The sequence below is a fragment of the Tenebrio molitor genome, chromosome 6 (genome assembly GCF_963966145.1).
Source record: "Tenebrio molitor chromosome 6, icTenMoli1.1, whole genome shotgun sequence".
NCBI lineage: Eukaryota > Metazoa > Arthropoda > Insecta > Coleoptera > Tenebrionidae > Tenebrio > Tenebrio molitor.
The window spans coordinates 12,854,643-12,874,146 of record NC_091051.1 but is presented as its reverse complement, the minus strand read 5'-3'; the positions used below and the strand labels follow the sequence as shown (position 1 = coordinate 12,874,146).

Here is a 19,504-nt window from a genome sequence, read left to right as displayed (position 1 = left end):
TCAAAAATGCGAAGAATTCCAACTTCTTAATTAAATGCAGTTTTGCTCAAATATCCTCCTACTTTACCGAGATGAATAAGTTTAATTAAATCCTTGTGTTTTATTGTGTCTCGCGACCACGTGACGCGCTTTTAAAAAGCTCAGCTTCTTCTCCGACCATCTTTCTCTCCGGGTTCTCGTAATTATCGGTTTTGGTCGCAACCGTAATAAAAATGTTTAATCAGGAGAGCAATCTTTTAATTTTTGTGAAAGGATGTTGGCGCTTTATTCCCTCATAAAAGGGCACTTTAGAATGTGGAGTGCAGGTCAGGTGTCCGATGTCATCCACACGACACCTACTCAATAGAATTGAACGGAACCGAGCAGTCTAAAGTGCCTGCTTATTGTGCCTCAATTTGTTGCTTGAATGTGAGCGAATCCATACCCTTTCATGCTATAGGTGTGACACTCAGACCTACAGATGTTATCTATCTTCAGATTGAAGCGTGTATGCGGCGAGAATGGGAAATCTAATATAACACCGAGAATGTCTGAGGGCACAAATCTGCCACAATCATCCGTTACACCCATTCAACTAAAATTCAACCAAAGGCGATGCATCGACCCCATTTGCACTCATTTCCGGAACAGTTTTCACTATCGCGAAAATTAGCTGTGCACTTAATGTTGCCCCAATTATTCGTGAAAACATCCCCAACTACAACTGCTCCAACTCTCTCTAAAACTACATTTACAAAGGGATTGTGGCGTTTACGTTACGTAACGTAAAGTTCTAGAAGACGTAACGTTGCTGAACATACTCTTATTTTATTGTTGCGTTACGTTACATTGGGTGGCGTCGCCGTGTCTTGACACTGTCAACATGAAAGTGTATTTATTTTCTAACACGTGGACAAAGAAATTCGAGTTGTTTTTTAGAGGTTTTGGATTTTCTCATGGGCTATGAATCATATCTGCGCAAACGAGGAATATCGGTCTCAAGTAGGCGCTACAAACTAGTACAAACCGACCGGAAAACATCGTCATTTCTTACAGTAGTATCATCTCTCTCTCATCTATGTGTATCTATTTGAATTTGAAAGTAGCCGACGTTTTCAGTTTTCACTTACAAATTTTTCACTTCACGTAGATATTTCCAAGGGCACAGCCCATGAGAGAATCCAACACCTCTACAAGCTCAGTATTGCAGAAATAACGTGTTGCAACGTTGTGGTACAACTGTCGTTTAAATGGTGCTTTAGTTTTGCAGGAAGCATACCATTACAAAACTTAATGACGTAATATAAAGTGAATATTGTCTCAGAAACGGTATTACCCAAGAAAATTATTATACAATAAGAATATATTATTATGTAATGTGCATTCCTTTTTACTTTTTGGGACAGTTCCTTACGTAATGAAATTAAATATCTACAAATATCCCTCGTTTATTTTATAACGTACCACGTACCTCAGTGTATAGGAAGCGGAGGTAGGAAGAATTTTTAATGTTTAGTTTTAAGGTGATTCCGTTCAAATATCTACAATAATAAATAAGTATACAAGAGATAAAATAAAATCATCAGTGTTTATTTATTTTTCTATTGAATTATCCGAAGATAAAATCAACAGTTATTTTTTAAGTAAAACTTTTCTCCTGTTTAAAATTCACTCAATGTTGCCAATAAAAAATTCATCAGTATCAATCACAGAAGGATTTTTCAGTTGTTTCTCAACGATTTTAAGACCTTACGAGAGAATTGTTATTAATGTTACTTACATTTTGACATTTTGTCTCTTAAAAATCAGAGTTTTAAATTTTTCGTCACATTTTCTAGATAACTTGACCTTGTGACCTGAAAATGAGCGGACGCGAGGGCAAATCTGGATCTCCACATAAAAATTTTGACTTGTGTGCGAGGCCCATAAAATCGCCGTTAAGCGATATAGGATTACATTTATTCTGACATAAAAGGCTGAATACGTCCTATTATCAAAAAAATCTGAGCTCCCATACGCTCACAAAGGGACATCTCTTGTGGTCAAAACATTTTAAATCGATCCTGAGATGGCGTTAGAGAATTTTCGTCCTTGTTGTTGGCCAACGTAGAGGCGAATTGCTCGGAGAAGCATTAGGTATGGTCCATTATGCCTCAATGGTAGTTTAGACGTCTCAGGTTGTCTTGTATTGTGGTTTGCTTGTCGTATGACAGCTACTTAACATCGGTGCGTACGTATAATAGGTGTGTGCGGAAGAAATAGCATGTGTGTGATGGTGAACTATGTTCCGGGTGTAATTTGAGAAGTTCATCGGATTTTTTCTAAAATATTCAGATCTGCATCTAAACGTTTATAAAGTTTTCATAAGCAATCAAACCGAATTAAAACGCAACCAACTTGAAGTTTGTTTTTAAATTAATTTGCATTTATACATTAGTTATTTTATCTTCCATCTTTAGTGTTTGTCATTACCCATTGTTGTAACTAAGTCTTTGTTCGTAATAATTTTTATTTAATATTCAAATCAACTGATGTTTATCTCTTAAATACACCAACAAAAAAATATTTTTGATTCGATTGACATGAAAGCTTTTTAAATAGCTTAATTACTGTTAATTTTGTTTTGGTGCGTAATTCAGTCGCTCTATTAAGTGTAGACGTGTTGTAATCAATTTATTTATTTCATCTATACGAGAAGATATTTTGAGAAATTGACATTGGTTACTTAGTTTATTTCTAAATTTTAGATTTACTAAATTTCTTTGACCGTCAGTCGAAATCAGTAGGTAAACATCATGCCACGATTTTAGAGTAATGAATTTTAAATAAGTATTTAATTATTATAACGGGTAATCATATATTTTAGTTAAACAAATACGGTGCGATAAAAAAAAACAGTAAAACTAAGATACGAACAATAAAGCGTATGTCTTTACTTATTTTTATTTTTTTTCTAAAAACACTACAAAACTTTCGGATGAATGTGGATGGAGTTACTTCCATAATTTCCCTCACATTACCAACTACCTCGGCTGTTTGATCTTTCGTTACCGGTTTTTCTTTCAACATTTCCGTTTCCACTAAACAATTCGGCGTTTTTTCTGGCAACTTGATAAATGTTATCATAAGAATGGTCGACTGCCTCAGCGGGAAAATTCTTCTTAACAGACAACAAAAATAAATTTTATAAAAGATAAAAGACAAAAAAAAATTAACCTCTTTTTATTTTACGTGTATTACACAAACAGGAAAAAAGTGCCTATAATGATATCTATGAATCTATGATTAAACTGGAACAGAACACTTTTGACAGAAATTAGGTATACACGTAGCCTGTTCGTTAGAAACTTTCTGATTTCCCAAAATCTTAGTAATATGAGAATCGCCCTCAAATGTCACATGATTTAAATTGACAAATCACAACTCCGAATTGTTTAAATAGCAACCAATCACAATTTAATTAAGCGGAAATTTTCCCTAGGGAAAATTTCCGATATAATTGACCTAGGGAAAAAAAATTTCGGGCGATTCTCTTCCGAATATACCTCGGGACAGATATATATCGCCAGAAATTTTTTTTTGCAGTCAAACACTCGTGTGTGAGGACTGCTCGAAAAAATTTCCGGCAATATATCTGTCCCTTGGTATATTATATATGAAAATTGGTAGCCGACTATAATCCACTCCTCCAAGTTCAAATAAAATACATATTTTCAAGATGGCTACACTTCCGGAAATGCCGGAAATCGACATCATTTTTGTTTTTTTAAATAGAAAGGTCCCATTTTGACTTCATATTTCGATTCCATGTTAAATTTTGAGTTTAGAACGTCCTTTTGTCAATACTTATCTGTCATTATTTTTGACATAGATGTCATCTTTTTCGCAAAAAAGCGGGGTTGCATGTCTTCATTAAAAAATGTATAACTCCTGAACCATTGAACCTGAATTGATTTTTTTAGATTGAATTTCTAAAGACTTGGCCGATCTGTTGCGCCATTAGTGAAAATTTTTATGTTTCATACGCCTACTGCAATTTTTCAAAATTGGTAAACAAAAAATGTCGAAAACGTCATTTTTGAAGTGAAACTTTTTATGGGAGGGTCTTGAAATTCTGATCGGCAACCTTTTTGTGTGACAAAAAGTGGTGGGGGTAAACACTATTGGGTCGAGTGGGAGCAGTGTCTCTGTCTTTGTCACACTCACGGCATTTATCGATAATGTCCTCTCTTTAATTTGGAGGCTTAAAAATGAACAATGAGTTACGCATTTCGATATTGTTTAGTGTTATCGTTGTTTATAATTTATTTTCTTCATTAAAATATACAATTTTGTTGTGAATATGGTATTTAAAAGTGATTGATGAATAATTACAATGTTTCCCTGTAATACAAAAGGTTCACTTCTATCGTGCGTCTTTACGACACATTCTGTTTTTTTTTTAAATGGCAACTACCATTTCTGACAATAGATGTAAATGTAAAAATTTATTTTTAAGGCCATTTTTATTAAACTTTTCTACATTTTTTGATGAAACATAAATAAAATGTCGCTAATAACGCAAAAAATCGGCCAAATCTTTGGGTATTTAGTTAAAAAAAATCAATTATTTATTTCCAATGGTTCAGGAGTTATAAATTTTTTAATGAAGCCCTGCAACCTGGCTTTTTTGGGAAAAAAATGACAGGTCAAAAACAATGGTAGATAAGTGTTAACAGAAGGACGTTCTAAACTCAAAAGTTAACGTAGAATCCAAATATGAAATCAAAATAGAGCCTTTCTATTTAAAAAAACCAAGATGGCGTTGACTTTCGGTATTTTCAGAAGTGTCGCCATTTTGAAAATATTTTATTTGAACTTGGAGCGGGGTCGACTATAGTCGGCTATCAATTTTCGTATTAATACGATTTTGGGAAATCAGAAAGTTTCTAACGAACGGGCTACGTGAATCACCTGTATACAGATGTGCCCGGTGCACACGAGTTCCCGTCAGCATAATATTTTATACCTGGCCTTGGACATAGGCCCTTTAATCCTGCACACGAATTCCCGTCAAGGCAAAAATGCACCACAAATTCTAGACTCGAATTCCCGTCAGAAAAAAATCTTGGTTATTGAAAGCACTGTTACGAAAGTAAGATTCAATGATGAATCTTCTATGTTCTGAAGTAAAAACCATTTTTGCGTTAAAATTTGGTTAATAGTGACAGTTGTTTGACGTTTATTAGCTGACTTAGCACAGATACGAAAAATCTGACACTGTCAAAATCACAGCCGCCCCTTATCTATGTACATATACAGGGTGTCCCAGAACTCGCGGATCAAATTTACAGTGCGTTTTCCTTGGTGATAACTGAAAGCAATAGCGTTTAAAAAAAAGGACAGGGTATAATCGATTTTTTGTAATGAATAATTCAAGTTGACCAATCAGAAGGACGCTGTTAATTTGAATTTCACGTAAATTTAACCAAAGGTTTGAATTGCCTAGCAACATAATTCTAGTAAGAATGGTATGGAATTTCAAGTAAATGTTTGGGCAACTGTGAAGATTTTGACAACGTCAAGTTATAATTTGATTCGAAATTGTCAAACTTCGTATTGAAATCATATATACAGCTGCAGAGTATGCCGAAATGCTCATAATTTATGGAAAGTGCCCGCGCAATGCACGTGAGGAAGCAGGGGAATATGCAATACGTTTTCCACGACGTTTGCCATATCCAAATTATAACGTATTTCTATGGTTGGTGTACCGTGCTCGAGACACTGGGTCCTTGGTGCCTACCTGACAAGAAATTGGTGGTCCCCCGCGAGAAGTTAGAACGCCAGAAACTGAAGATGCTGTTCTTCAGTCCTTTGATGACGACGGTAGAAGAAGTATATTTGAAAAACCATATTTACCGCGAACCTATCAATATTTTAGAAGAACTAAATAACCAAATTCACGAAACACTGGCTACTGTTATTCCTAATGTGCTTAGACTGGCAAGGGAAAATTTAATAAAACGAGCTCGCCTATTCCTTCAGATGAAAGGTGGTCAATTTGAACACATGTTATAAATTATTCTTTTTATTTTGCATGTTTCTTATTTCATTTGTTGCATTCTACATCGTTTAGTTATAAAATTTGATCTTAAATTTTTACTAATAATGATGCTAAAATAAATAGGTTAGTTCAATCCAGTTTTGTCTTCTTTCTTTCAGAACTGCCACTATGCTTGATTTGTTGCTCAAAACCTACGTGTAACTCCAGCTTTTTTAGCAATGCCAAGAATGTTCCTAAAAGTCTTTTCTTTCATTTCGACGATGACTCGTCCCGCTCGTGTAGCTGCGCTAATACGTTGCAGATGCAGAGTGTATGCACAGGAGTCAGGATAAATTTCTTGTGATTCCGATTCACTTCACAGGCCCTGCATATTTCACTTTTTACTAAGATTTTTAAGGTAGTAATATGTATTACTCACTTGACGCTACGTCGCCATTTTACCTTCCATCAACAAAGGTTCAATTCATCATATCCCTCCCGTCAATTTCCCATACCCCTCAAGGTTACAATTGCTCTGGAAATTTTCGCTCATAACAAACCATATTTCATTCATTGTCGGAAGAAGAAACTTCTTGCGTTCCCTGATTTAGATTCTGTACAATTATTCACCTGCCTTTGGCGCAATTATCCCATTTTTGGTTATTTCAAAAGTAGCTGTCACTTTTGACGTCTGTTTCGACAAGTTGACCAGATAAATATTGAAAATAATTTTATTATTCATCGAATTATATGTTGCTTGGCAATTGAGGGAAGGTACTCAATTTTCTCATAAAGGGAAAATTAGATCGAGCTCTATTGGTTAATTTGATTAATTCATAACTAAAAAGCTGTTGCACCCTGAATATTTTTCTAAACGTTTTTTACCTTCATTACCATCAAGGAATATACAGTTTCAATTTGATCCGCGAGTTCTGGGACACCCTGTATAATTGTTGATCACAGGGTATTTGTAACTTTTTAAAATTTTAAACATTTTTTTTTTGGTCCACGTAATGATAAACAACAATGGTACCTGGCAACGGCTAGAGGGGTAGGTAAGTAAGGGATTGAAACGCTCTTTTACCCTTGACGGGAACTCGAGTTATGGATTATATCAGTTGATAATTACCTGACGGGAATTCTTGCATTACTTTATGACAAGAAATAAATCAGACGGGAATTCGAGTGCGCCCGATGTGCCATCTAAGACTTTCAAAGCTAATATCTCATTTGCCAATGGATTTTTATTAAATTTAAAAGCAGATATGTTAAACGATGAAGATTTAATTAGTACTAATAAAATTACCTCAAGTTAAAAAATGTAATTTTAATACATGTTCCATTGAAAATTAAGCGCAATTATTATTAGATTGTTAAACATTAAAAAATAGGTGTCTACACAAACAATTAACTAAATCACTCGTCTGATACAACGAAAAGATTAGATTTTGTTCTTAAAAATTTGATCTAAATTTTAAAGGTATTTGAGAGGTCACCTTTTGAAATAATTAATGAAATGTTGCCAAGAAACACTCCTTATAATCTGTCAAAAGCTTTATTAGAAAAGTAAAATTGTATAAATTTATTGAAAATACTTTAAAAATAGACAACAATGGCAGAAATTTCAATATTTTTGAAAAAGGAAACAATTTTTGCAATAAATAAATAACAATAAAGGTCAAATGTCACCTGCGTTTGTGCTAAAAGGGGTGACCAAAATTCGATGATAGTGCGCTTTTGTTTCATACGCGTCTACGTTTTTGCATCTGCAGCACGTTTAACACAGTTTTTTTCTTTTTTCTTGCAAACCAGACGTCTTTCAAGGACGAGCTTCCCCTTCAGCATTTTTTATTCACCATAAATTTTGTGATATAAATCTTAAGTGATTTAACATTTTAAAAAGGCATGTAAAAATTACGTTTTTAAGACTTAGGTTATTGCATTAATGGGATTTTACTCTTTACCGTCTAAAATATCTGCATTTTAAATTTCATAAAAATCCGTTGACAAATAACCATCTCGGTTATTAGACTCGAAAATCTTAGGTGGGACACCCTGTATTTATATTTTTTATTTAGTGTAATAAGTAGAAACAGGAAAATAAACAAAGCTCATACAGGGTGGTTCATCAATTCATCATTATCCCTGACATTGAGTTTTAACTGACAAATGAAAAACTGTTGGTCATTGATAAATAGCACGATTCTGACTTTGATTTATTTTTGCGTTTGGGAATTATTTAATTGGTTAATCATCGCTCCGTGAAATCTTTTCTAAGTATGTAATTTTGAAATCGAAAAAAGAACGGGACGAAAATTCGTCTCTAAAAAGGGCTATCGACGAAGGAAATCCCTAATGACATAGTAATGTATAAAGTGGCCAAAATCTCACCTAAAGATTGTATTAAATTTGGCAAAAAATCTTGTGAACTTGGTCCGACAACATATTAGAACTGTTGTGACCCAAGAAAACATTGATTAAAAAAAACTCTCTCAATGTATTTTGCGTAGTATGATTGGACGATAAAATTTATTATTATCAATCAGAATCTAAATAAATTTCTTGAGAGATTTTTAACGTTGGATCAAACTTGGATCATGGAAAAAAAAATAAAGCAAGGTGTGTGCCATTAGGACAACGTTCTGGATTACAATAGGCGTATTTCCATGTCTGTTATACCTAATAAGATAATATTCGGGCTACCTCCATATTCACCAGATCGAGCGCCTAGTGGAATTATTTATTTCGTAATTAAAAGACCGAATTTGTGATAAAATAAATGAGTGACTTGAGACACTCGTATTATAAAGGGCAGTAAAATATTCCAGCACTGTTTCACCAAAGATAAATCTACTGGATTTACCTATACGCTTTAAAATGTCTGCTTATTTTAAAATGTTCGTAAGATTCCTACTCATTTTAATTAATAAATTAATGAAAATATATGTCTATCCATCAGATATTTGAGTAACTACAGTTAATTTCAAAATTATCGAGTACACCTCAAAAATCAAGAAGTCGATTTATTACAGTTTTTTCCACATGTAAAGATGCCTTTTTGAAATTTGAGTGTCATATTTTTTATATAGGTTAGGTAAGTTTGACAACATAAAATGTCGTTGATTTAAGAACACCATAATAGTGTCTGTTTTATCCTCTGCACGATGCTCTTGGCGATGTTATAATAGTGGGCTACCCTTCGAATCGACCACCTTTCTTCTGATTTGGAAAGAATGAGCACTTTCGCGTTTTCGGTTAGATTAGATATTTTGTTTGTCAAAATTGACATTGATCATTGACAAGAAATGTAAGTGCTTTTTACACTGTAGAAAATTCGGTGTACTCTATAATTTTGAAATTAACTGTACCTATGTATTTGGTAAAAAAATTTGATCTTAATTTTCTTAGGCAAATTATATTCTGAAATTCTTTAGAAGAAAGTTTGCATTTGCATTTTGCTTTTAATTGATTGAATCCAAATTCAATGCAAGACATGCATGGATATTAATTAACTCAGGTAGGGACTAAATTTATTTAAAAAATTTAAACACTGATGATCGATTGCGATTTATCAACAATACTTTAAAACAGTTATAATGTTACAATATCGATGTAATATAATTGTAGCTTCATTATAAATTAAAAGATCTATTAATTAAACATTTTTAATTAAATTCACTCATATTAAAGTACCAGTTACAAACTTTAATTGCAGTCAAAAATCAATATATTCGCAATTAAAAGGATAATAAACTAATTTATTTGTTCGATGTTAATTAAAATGTTTATAGTATTGATCTATAACTGCAGCAGCCATTTTCATGGGAATTTGATTAGTTGAAGCTTTGTAACACTGTTAATTAAATGAATTTATTTGATTTCAGGTTTCGCTCAGCTGAAAAACTCCTTTAGTTCCTCGGGTCCTGGTTCTTGTTTATCAGGTAATGACCACCTTCACACACTTTACACCTTTAAATTCCGTACATTAACGTGACAAAATCCGTTCCTGACAATCAGAACAAAATAACAGTCACGTTATTTTATTTGGTTTAATAATGTTCAGCGTTATGAAATATGCGGGTATAACTGAACGATAATGTGATAAATGGTAACTGTAATATAAATAATTGTCAATTGTAGCGAACGCGCACTCTGTATATTTAATGGTGCATAAAATATACATCAGCGAAGGCAGTGGAAAGCAGGGCTAAACTGCGCGTCTGATAAATGACTCGCATAATGCCTAATTAGATTAAGCTAATGCACTTTCCATTTACATAACAAAAGTTCGCGTCCTCGCAACTTTGCAAAAAGGCAACGAAGCAGCGTCTTTAATGAATTAGACGGTGGGATCGAAACTCGCCCTAATAAATCAGTTCCGACGAGTATTAACCTGCTCGATTGCACTCCTGGGGTAAACCAAACAAAGAAACAACGAAACGTGTGTGACGTGTTGACCTATTGGAGAAGGATATGGCAGGCGCCATGTTGCAAAATGGCGTGAGTGTTTCCGGAAACAATAGAACGGTGAATAATGCCATGCCCGTTTGCGTGCTCTACAGCGGACCAATTCGGGAATCGAAATAATCCGATTTATCAGTGGAAAAACTCCCGATCACGTTGCTTGTTATCAACAAAGTAAGAGTGTAGTAATTCGGGGTGCGAAGGTCGGGGCGAGGGGGTGCACGCCGTATAATAATTCTTCCGATCCCCATATTTTGGAGTTATAACTGCGTTGCGAGGGAGCAGCTCGTCAGAAGCTCATTATCAACATCCCCTTGCCAACCCGGAGTTATTCCGGAAACCCGGACCCTACAACATCCACTTCGCGGCCATATTGGCTCCCAACTCCATGACTTTTATGAAATATTTATCGCGACCGATCGCACTAGTCGTGTAATGTGGCAATTTGGGACGGTTTCGGGTGAAGGGAGGCGATAAAGGATTGGTTAATTATCGGAATCAGTTCCGTTATCAATTAACTTGGGGATTAAAACTAGTCGTTGGATTAATCTTCCTATATAAATATTCGTCTAAATCGGGAGTCTGAGGGATGATTGGGGGACTTGTTCGGCGCTGTGTCAGTCTTAATTGGAAACCAAAGTGACAATTAGAGTTTCTCGCCAATAACTTGATAATATTATAATTGGAGAATAGCTTGGAGCTTCTTTTCCCCTCTGAACCCTTATTTAGGAACAATTTGCTTTACTTCTTTCGGCGGCTTCAAAAACTCCAAAAGGATAAATCTACACTTTTTTAAAACATAATTATGCCTCTTTTAACAGCCTGTTAGAGTTGTCTAATCGGTTGGAAGTATATAATGGTTGACAAATTGGATATTACATTTTCCTCCGTTTTTATTTTCCTTAATCCGCGTCTTTTCCTCATCTCCACTAATAACAATAAATTTCTCGTGCATGCATTCATGCTTCTTTTCGTTTTCTGTGGTGCGCCTATCAGATTTCCTTTGTACCTTTTGTTGGCTTAATGAATGTCAAATTAGACCGACCATTATTAGGTGTTTAAATTTGATTCCATACAGATCGATCCCCCATACGAAAACCCGCCAAGCTATATAACTGAAATTCTTGAAATTCTTTTCAATTTAATTCCACACTCCCCCGCCAGGCGTTCATTTTAGCTTAACAAGTTAATTCCTATTCGTTATATGGAGTCCCTCAAATAAGTTTTCGACTTTCTTTATACAGACCCCACTGAAGACTTGAATGGTTGTTAGTACCAGGAGGGTTTTTAAACTTGTTTGCAGTTTCAGAAATACCCGCACACTCAATAGACAACGTTGACGCTATAATGGATACAGATCTGGCAACAGCGCGACACTGTTAAATTTTTTACAAATTCCGATTTTGTCACAAGAAGGCGGCCCCGGACGAAACCTGAGCCCGAAAGACGGTGGCGCCACCGCCAATATGTTCGTCTGTCATAACATTGCTAATGAGGGTCAGGCTTCAGCTAATCGAATTTCTTTGAGTTCCATCCAGCAACGCACTGCTTATTTTAACTAGAGCCGAGCCGCCTTATTGACCAATACATTTCCTTTGACGAATAAAATCTCGACGCCTTTAGACGCATTTGTTCGAGTTGTCACGGGTGGTTTAGCAATTTTAACAATCTCTCGGGTTTTGGGAAAGACGTCAGTCTCTCTGTGAGAAATTAACTCGTTTGCTTTAAAATATTTATAAGAGAGCGCGAGGTGTTAAAAGAGAGTCAGTCAGTTTTATTGGTGGCGGGCGTGCTTTGTGAGCGGACCTTTCCCGGAATTGGGTGGCAATTTACATAGCGTTGTTTTAGATCTAAACCCAAAAGAGCTGCTTTGCTCTGCGCAAGCCAGATCAATATCAACATTCTTATTGCTAATCTCGTCGATTTTACAATTTCGCGCTGGGGTAGATTCGGTGTAAAGCATCAGGAGACGATGAAATTTCCAGTTTTTTTAGGGTGGAAAACGCGATCAATTTGAAACGGTTTAAGTTCCGCACCGACAAAAATGTCACGCGTTGACGACCTTCTTGACTAAAATGTTATTTTAAGAACTTGAAACAACTCGGCTTGACAAGGAACATCTTGCTTGTTTGTGTAAACAAACGCCGGCTCTACAACTAATTTGAAGGATAATTTCTTATTAAGAGTAACAGGAGAAGCGCCTTCTAAAACTAGCCATCCAAACAATAAACATAATAACTGGTTGAATCTTGCGCAACTCTGCTAAAGTGAATTGTTTCAACAGAGTCGCACTTATAGATCTTGATTAGCAAAATATGAACGCACGAAAACATCACCGGAAGGTCTTGTTCTTATTTTGTTTCTATTTAAGACGCGACATTTAACTTTCACTCTGGCCTGATTTATTATTGCGATTACGTCTAATGACAACATATGAGTTGATTTTTGCTTCCTATGCGTGTTCGTGGGAAAGGCACATTTTTATATGGGTGAAGCTTCAAAGAAAAATCGTCATTAATTGCTTGTGAAAATGCTGAGTTGCGTCTGTTAACTATAAACTTACTATAAAGTGAAATAAAAAAAAAATAAAATAAAACTTTACTCGAGTGAATACCTATCTAATGATTGTGCAGATTTACGATGTTTTAAATAATCGAAAAATTATATTACAACACTTCCAGTGTATTCTTATTATTTTAACTTACATATTCATATGTAATAATAGCAGTCGGCAACTGTGCAACCTAAATTTTCTTTTATTAGACAGGCGGATTCTATTTTTAAAAATTGGCTTCAAATTTATATTAAGTTTTTTGATTGATTGAATTTAAAAAATATTGATGAACAATATGAATGTATTAAGATGACAAGAATGTTGTGTAGTAAAATACGTATAGGCATATAGTAAGAATAGAAAATGATTATAAAAGAATAGTGTCTTCAAAAGAATTACTTGATAATATCTATAGATAAATAAATTCGGCCCGAGTGTCGTGCCTTTATTTATTTAAAAAATGACAAAGCATCGTTTCAAATCTAAGAAGTAACTATACATTATAAATAAATCATTCTAAATTATTGTACAGGGATATTATTATAAATGTTTCTAACATCCAGTTGGCACAGGCGCACCTAAAGCATAGTGCACAGCCACCTACGATGTTAGAAACATTTACAACAACTAAAACAAAAATCACCGTAGGAATCTGCTTTTCGACTAAAGAAATTAACTATTAACATAGAAAAAATTGTTGAATTTTTTTGTGAAAATCTGTCCATAATTCTAAAGAAAATGACTAAGTATTTTGTTTGATGTATTTTAGTGAGAAACATTTTTACGTAAGATTTTTTGTAATAAAATAAATATAAATAATTTGGTGTCCATTAGTTTTCTTGTTTAATTAATTAATTGGCAAGCACCTAAGTAAACAACGAGTGTTAAAATTGAAAAATTCATGTAATTTTAAAAAATACACATTTTGTTAGAATAAGCTACATATTTAAAAGAATAGTAGTTTATTTAAGGAGTTCGTGTGTAAATTGGGCTTTTTTTGGCATTTGACGTTTGATTTTGACAAGTTGTGACATTTATCAAAATCCGTTCACACAGGAGAAAATTCTCAAATTCTGACAGTGTCGAACAAAAAAGACGTTTTTATTTGGAATTTCTTAATTAATTCACATCACAGAGAAAAAAACAAAAATTATGAGCAAAACAGAACTATGTTTCTACCTCTACCGCTACCAGTTAAAAATGTGATAAATAAAAATATCTAAGTACAAACTGCTTGAAGAAGGTAACAGAAAAAAATGCTGTTGCAAGCTGCAAAAAGGTGAATGATAGAAAAAAGTACACTTGAATTTGTTGCAAATAATAGTTATTTGTGTCTTAAGGCCAAAAAGTGCATCTTTTTCATCCGAATCTGAGTTTTCTGGCCGAGGCGCAGCCGAGGCTTGAAACAGGCGAGGAGAAAATAAGCCACTTTTTGGCAAAGCTGTACATTAAATTTTTTAGGCGACCGCATGAACTACAAAGCAAAAGACACCATTGGAAAAATTACAAATTCATTTTATATCTACCTTTTTCAAATAGATAAATTTATTAATACATATTAACAATTAAGAAAACTAAAAATTAACTACATATTTGCAATACAATTACTAATTTACTTAATTTATAGTGACAGGACTATTATCGGTTTTGTCGGTTTCCTTGCTTGTAATAAGCAGACCAACAGATGGCGCCACGGTCTGCGTTCGAAAAAGTTTACATACCTACTTTTCGTCCGCTTGTGAATACGCGAAATTACCGTTTCCAAGGGTGCCTTGAAAAATTATTTTTATTTCTCTCCAATCCAACTGCTTTAAAAAAATCCATTAAAGTGATTTGATTAAGTAAATAATGTGAAAATATTCCAATAAGTGTTTAAACAACCAATAGAAAAGCATGAATAGCAAATTTTTCTTAACTACATACTACTACATATTCTAATTAGCAAAACAGCAAAAACATGTTTACTGAAAGTGGAGGAATTTTCCAACAATATTTACGAAAATAATTAGACTTAAATGATCTAAAAGTAACTGAATATTATTTTGATCGAGAGAATTAGAAAAAATTGTGATATTTGCTATTTTGAAGTTTACGAATTTATAAAAATAGAAGAAAAAACGAATAAATGGACTAAAAAGATAATAAAGAAAAGAGAATAGGTACCTACATATCTTAAGAAAATGTACATTAATCATGAAATTAAAAATAGAAAAAATTGTCAAAATCAACACCAACAAATGAAAATTTATGATGCAAAATGATTTTTGGTTATCAAAATATTGAAACATAAAGTAAAAGAAGAAAAATGAATTTCATTGAGTGAAGTTTCAATAAAATTCACGTTACCTCACATGTTTTGTTTTATAGACGCCCCTTATCTACTTTTTTGTTCATGGTTTTGGGTTTGAAATCACAAACTGTACCTATCCTGTGATAATTGTCATAAAAAATGAAGAAAGGAAAAGAGAAAATGGCGGAAGCGAGAAGGAAGCTGTTGACGTTTAACGTAAACGTGTGCAGATTACAACAAAATGTCTACCAAGAAATCTAATGAAAATTTTAAATGAACCTCAAAACATTAGTTGTAAAGGCTGCAGTTTGTCTGGATCTGATTAAAACATCGAATAAGTATATCAATTAAAATTAATTTTATTAAAGTGTTAAAATCGCGTAACTTTAGACACCACAATTAAACATATCAATTGGAGAAGACATGTTGTGGTTTCGTCTCCAAGGCTGACTCGATCGCACAATACAAATGAATAAAGTAAATAATATTTAAAAATCAGCTTGTTGGCAAACGTGAAATTAACAAAGAAGTCATCAAAAATTTCGGCTTATTAATTACTCTTCTTGGATGGTTCCATAAGATGCAATTAAGATAAACCGCATTAATTATTTTCATAATTACTAGAATTCCACCGCCCACACCGTACCTAAAGTCAATTAATTAGTTGTCCGTTAGTGAAAAAAAGTGTTGAAATGAATTAAAGGTAATGGTGCTGAACAGTGCGACATGAAAGGCGTGAATTCTGTCATCTGTGACATTTGAACAGCCCTTCAGCGATGACATGCACCCATCCATAATTATAGCCGTGAATGTGATTGGTCCAATAACAAGCCTGAAAATGTGTCTACCTAAAGTAGTTATCTGGACAAAGAATCAAATATGTTAACCCCTCGCACGTAACCCTTTGAACCGGAGCGGGTTAGGTAAATACAGTGTAGGTATAAAGAGCGATGGAGGAGATACCCAGCGTTATTCGCCGTAATCGGACTCGTCATTTTCATGATAAAAGATAATGACAGGTTACCGGTAAAAAGGGAGGTCTGTTGACAGATGTTTACCCAACAAATACGCTCCCATCGTTCATTGAAACTTCCAATAACTAATCATATCCGCTTCGAATTAATTAATTTCGGAAACTCAAATTTGTTTACACAATTTACGGCGGCGGATTTTTACCGCAGAAAAATGCAAATAAATACCATTTAAGTACCTGTTCTCGTCCTTTTACCGTATCGCATTTCTGACGCGAAACAAACCAGCGCGTATAAACAAAGGGCCATGTGATTCCAGGGATAAAGGGCTCGCTGTGAATGAAATACGAGGTGTGAACTGCTCGAGAGCTCCACCTACGAGCCCTTAACGGACACGAAGGGTTAGCTAAGGTGTGAAAACACCGGCATCATGGTTGACGCGTTCTACGAACGTCACGCTTTCGTGCACCCGCCGAGACTTTTAATTCCTTTTTGTTCAATTGTATTCTAATTTAATGGCGGCACTAGTCCAATTTACTATCCTGTTACGCCGAGCTGCTTCTAGACAAAGTTGAAAACGTTGACACAAATTGGTTATTGGCTTAATACGTGCTAACTTACGAGCGTCCAATTATTTTCGACAATTTTGTCGGACTACTTAGAACAATCTTGTCACATTTCTGATTTCCGCTGAGCGGAGAAATAGACAGGCCCGGACTCAAAATTATAAAAATATACAATCAATTATCTCCGTTAATACAAACATTTTACTGAGAATATTTAAGCTAAAATACTTAAGAATACTTAAGAATATACCTAGTGTTAGAAGGAACGCCTCAACTTCCAAAACACCCTGTATACAGTCTGATTCACGTAGTCCGTTCGTTAGAAACTTTCTGATTTTCCAAAATCATTTTAATATGAGAATCGCCCTCAAATGTCACATGACTTATATTGACAAATCACAACTCCGAATTGTTTGAATAGCAACCAATCACAATTTAATTAAGCGGAAATTTTCCCTAGGGAAAATTTCCGATATAATTGACCTAGGGAAAAATTTTTTCGGGCGATTCTCTTCCGAATATACCTCGGGACAGATATATATCGCCAGAAATTTTTTCTTGCAGTCCAACACTCGTGTTTGTCGCTCAAAATTACCCTCGGGCTGGCGCCCTCGTGTAATTTTCTTGCTACAAACACTCGTGTGTGAAGACTGCTCGAAAAAATTTCCGGCAATATATCTGTCCCTTGGTATATTATATATGAAAATTAAAATAATTTCAAAATGGCGACACTTACGTACGGAAATACCGGAAATAGACGCCATATATTTTTTTTTAACGGAAGGCCCCATATTGATTTTAAATTTGAATTCTACGTTAAATTTTGAGTTTAGAACGCCTTTTTGTCAACACCTATTTGTCATCTTTTTGTGCAAAAAAGTGGGATTTCAGGGCTTCATTAAAAAATGTATAACTCCTGAACCATTGGAAATAAATAGTAGATTTTTTTTAAATTGAATTTCTAAAGGTTTGGAGGATCTTCTCCGCTATTAACGACATTTTTTTATGTATCACACGCCTACTGCAATTTTTCAAAATTGATATTCACAAAAGGTCGAAAACTTTATTTTTCTAAATGGCAACTATCATTTCTGACACTACATACATGTAGGTAAATGTAAATTTTAACTTTCATTAACATTGTATATGTCTATTTCCAACCGTTTTGTCATAATTTATATTTTTTGAATAAAATATTTTTTTTGTTCGATTGTCAGAATTTGAGAATTTTCTCCTGTGTGAACGGATTTTGCTAAATGTGACAACTTGTCAAAACGAAACGTCAAGTTAATTTTAAAGGTTTTAAGCGTTTTGGAGCCTTTAAGGGGCTCGTCGAACAAAAAAACATTGTATTCAACTCGTTCTTGGGTAAATTGGCCTTTTTGCCACTAGTGGGCCTTTAAAACGCTCGTTTCACTCGCGTTTTAAACTGGCCCACTCATGCCAAAAAAAGCTCAATTTACACATGAACTCGTTAAATAAACTACTATTTTCCATCAAGCAATTAATTGTTTTTTTTTTTTAATTTTTACTCTAAAATCGCATTACAATGCGATGGAGTTTTAACAATAAATGTAGTGCAGCGTATTTTAAATCCAATTAATAAAATAGTGAACCATGTATTGTTTCTTTTAATTAATTTGGACCTGTGCGCTGTCTTAACCACTCCCAAACCGGAAATTTGTTTTGGAGAAAAAGTTTGACGATGATTTTCACGGTTCATATTTTTTTTAAACATGATCGAACAACAATAAAATATAATTACGGAGTTTAAATGTTCAGTCGGTAATTGAAGCTTTCACTTCGATTTATTTTCATAAAATCTTTACGCGTTAATTTTTCTAGACATTTCATAACGAAAGAATGGGAATAGCAAACGTCTCTAAAATTTTTGCAATCGACGTAAACAACTTCCGTCCTGCAATATATCTCGAAACTCGCCCTAAATATCAATCGGCTTAATCTAGTATGTTGGCACAATTGGATTTGGAGACCACCCGCGGCTGAATTTACAAGACTGTCCGCTCATAAATCCTCCCTGATTGGATGTTATGGTCGCATTACCAACATTACACGACCAAAATTTACTACTTATGGATCGTTACTTCTATTCTTGCCTCGATTCGTTTACAACCCCCACATTACAAAACAAAATACAAAATACGTCCTCTTCTGGAGAAAATTGCCGATTTCGCTCGACCAACTTTTTAATAGACGAAGGTATCCGTGTCAAACAAAGCGCCCGAAAAACCGTGTAATTTAAACCGATCCCCTAGTATAATGAAGATGTTAGCAGGGAAATAAATACTCTGCAGCGCGCTTCTTGGCGAGGGACGAGAACGCTAGGGTGTTAAGAAAGGAATGAATGGTGTTTTGTAGGAAACCAAAAAATTTCTTCATTATTCTCTTGACACAATTGGGGGAATTGGAAGGAAGCGACTCTTGATTAAAATTGTGACTGCGCCACGATTTTTAACGCGGGAGCTTCTGGACGGATGGTTGGCAATTTTTCTCTTGGCATATTCCTAAACTCCGCAGTCATTCCCAATTTAATCCACACCACTCCCCATATTGATTAAGAAGTTTGCATTTTGCCAAAACTGGACCACTTGTAGACTCGGTTGGCAAAATTTTACGAACTTCGCATCGATGCAA

At 34.4% G+C, this 19,504-nt stretch overlaps 1 protein-coding gene across 1 annotated transcript in view; it reads left to right on the top strand.

The window, feature by feature from the left end:
- LOC138133398 (visual system homeobox 2-like) overlaps positions 1-19,504 on the top strand; it is a 79,547-nt gene that overhangs the window by 12,972 nt on the left and 47,071 nt on the right. The window contains exon 2 of the mRNA XM_069051305.1: positions 9,889-9,945. Coding sequence (XP_068907406.1) covers positions 9,889-9,945 — 57 coding nt within the window. The remainder of the gene's footprint in view (positions 1-9,888; positions 9,946-19,504) is intronic.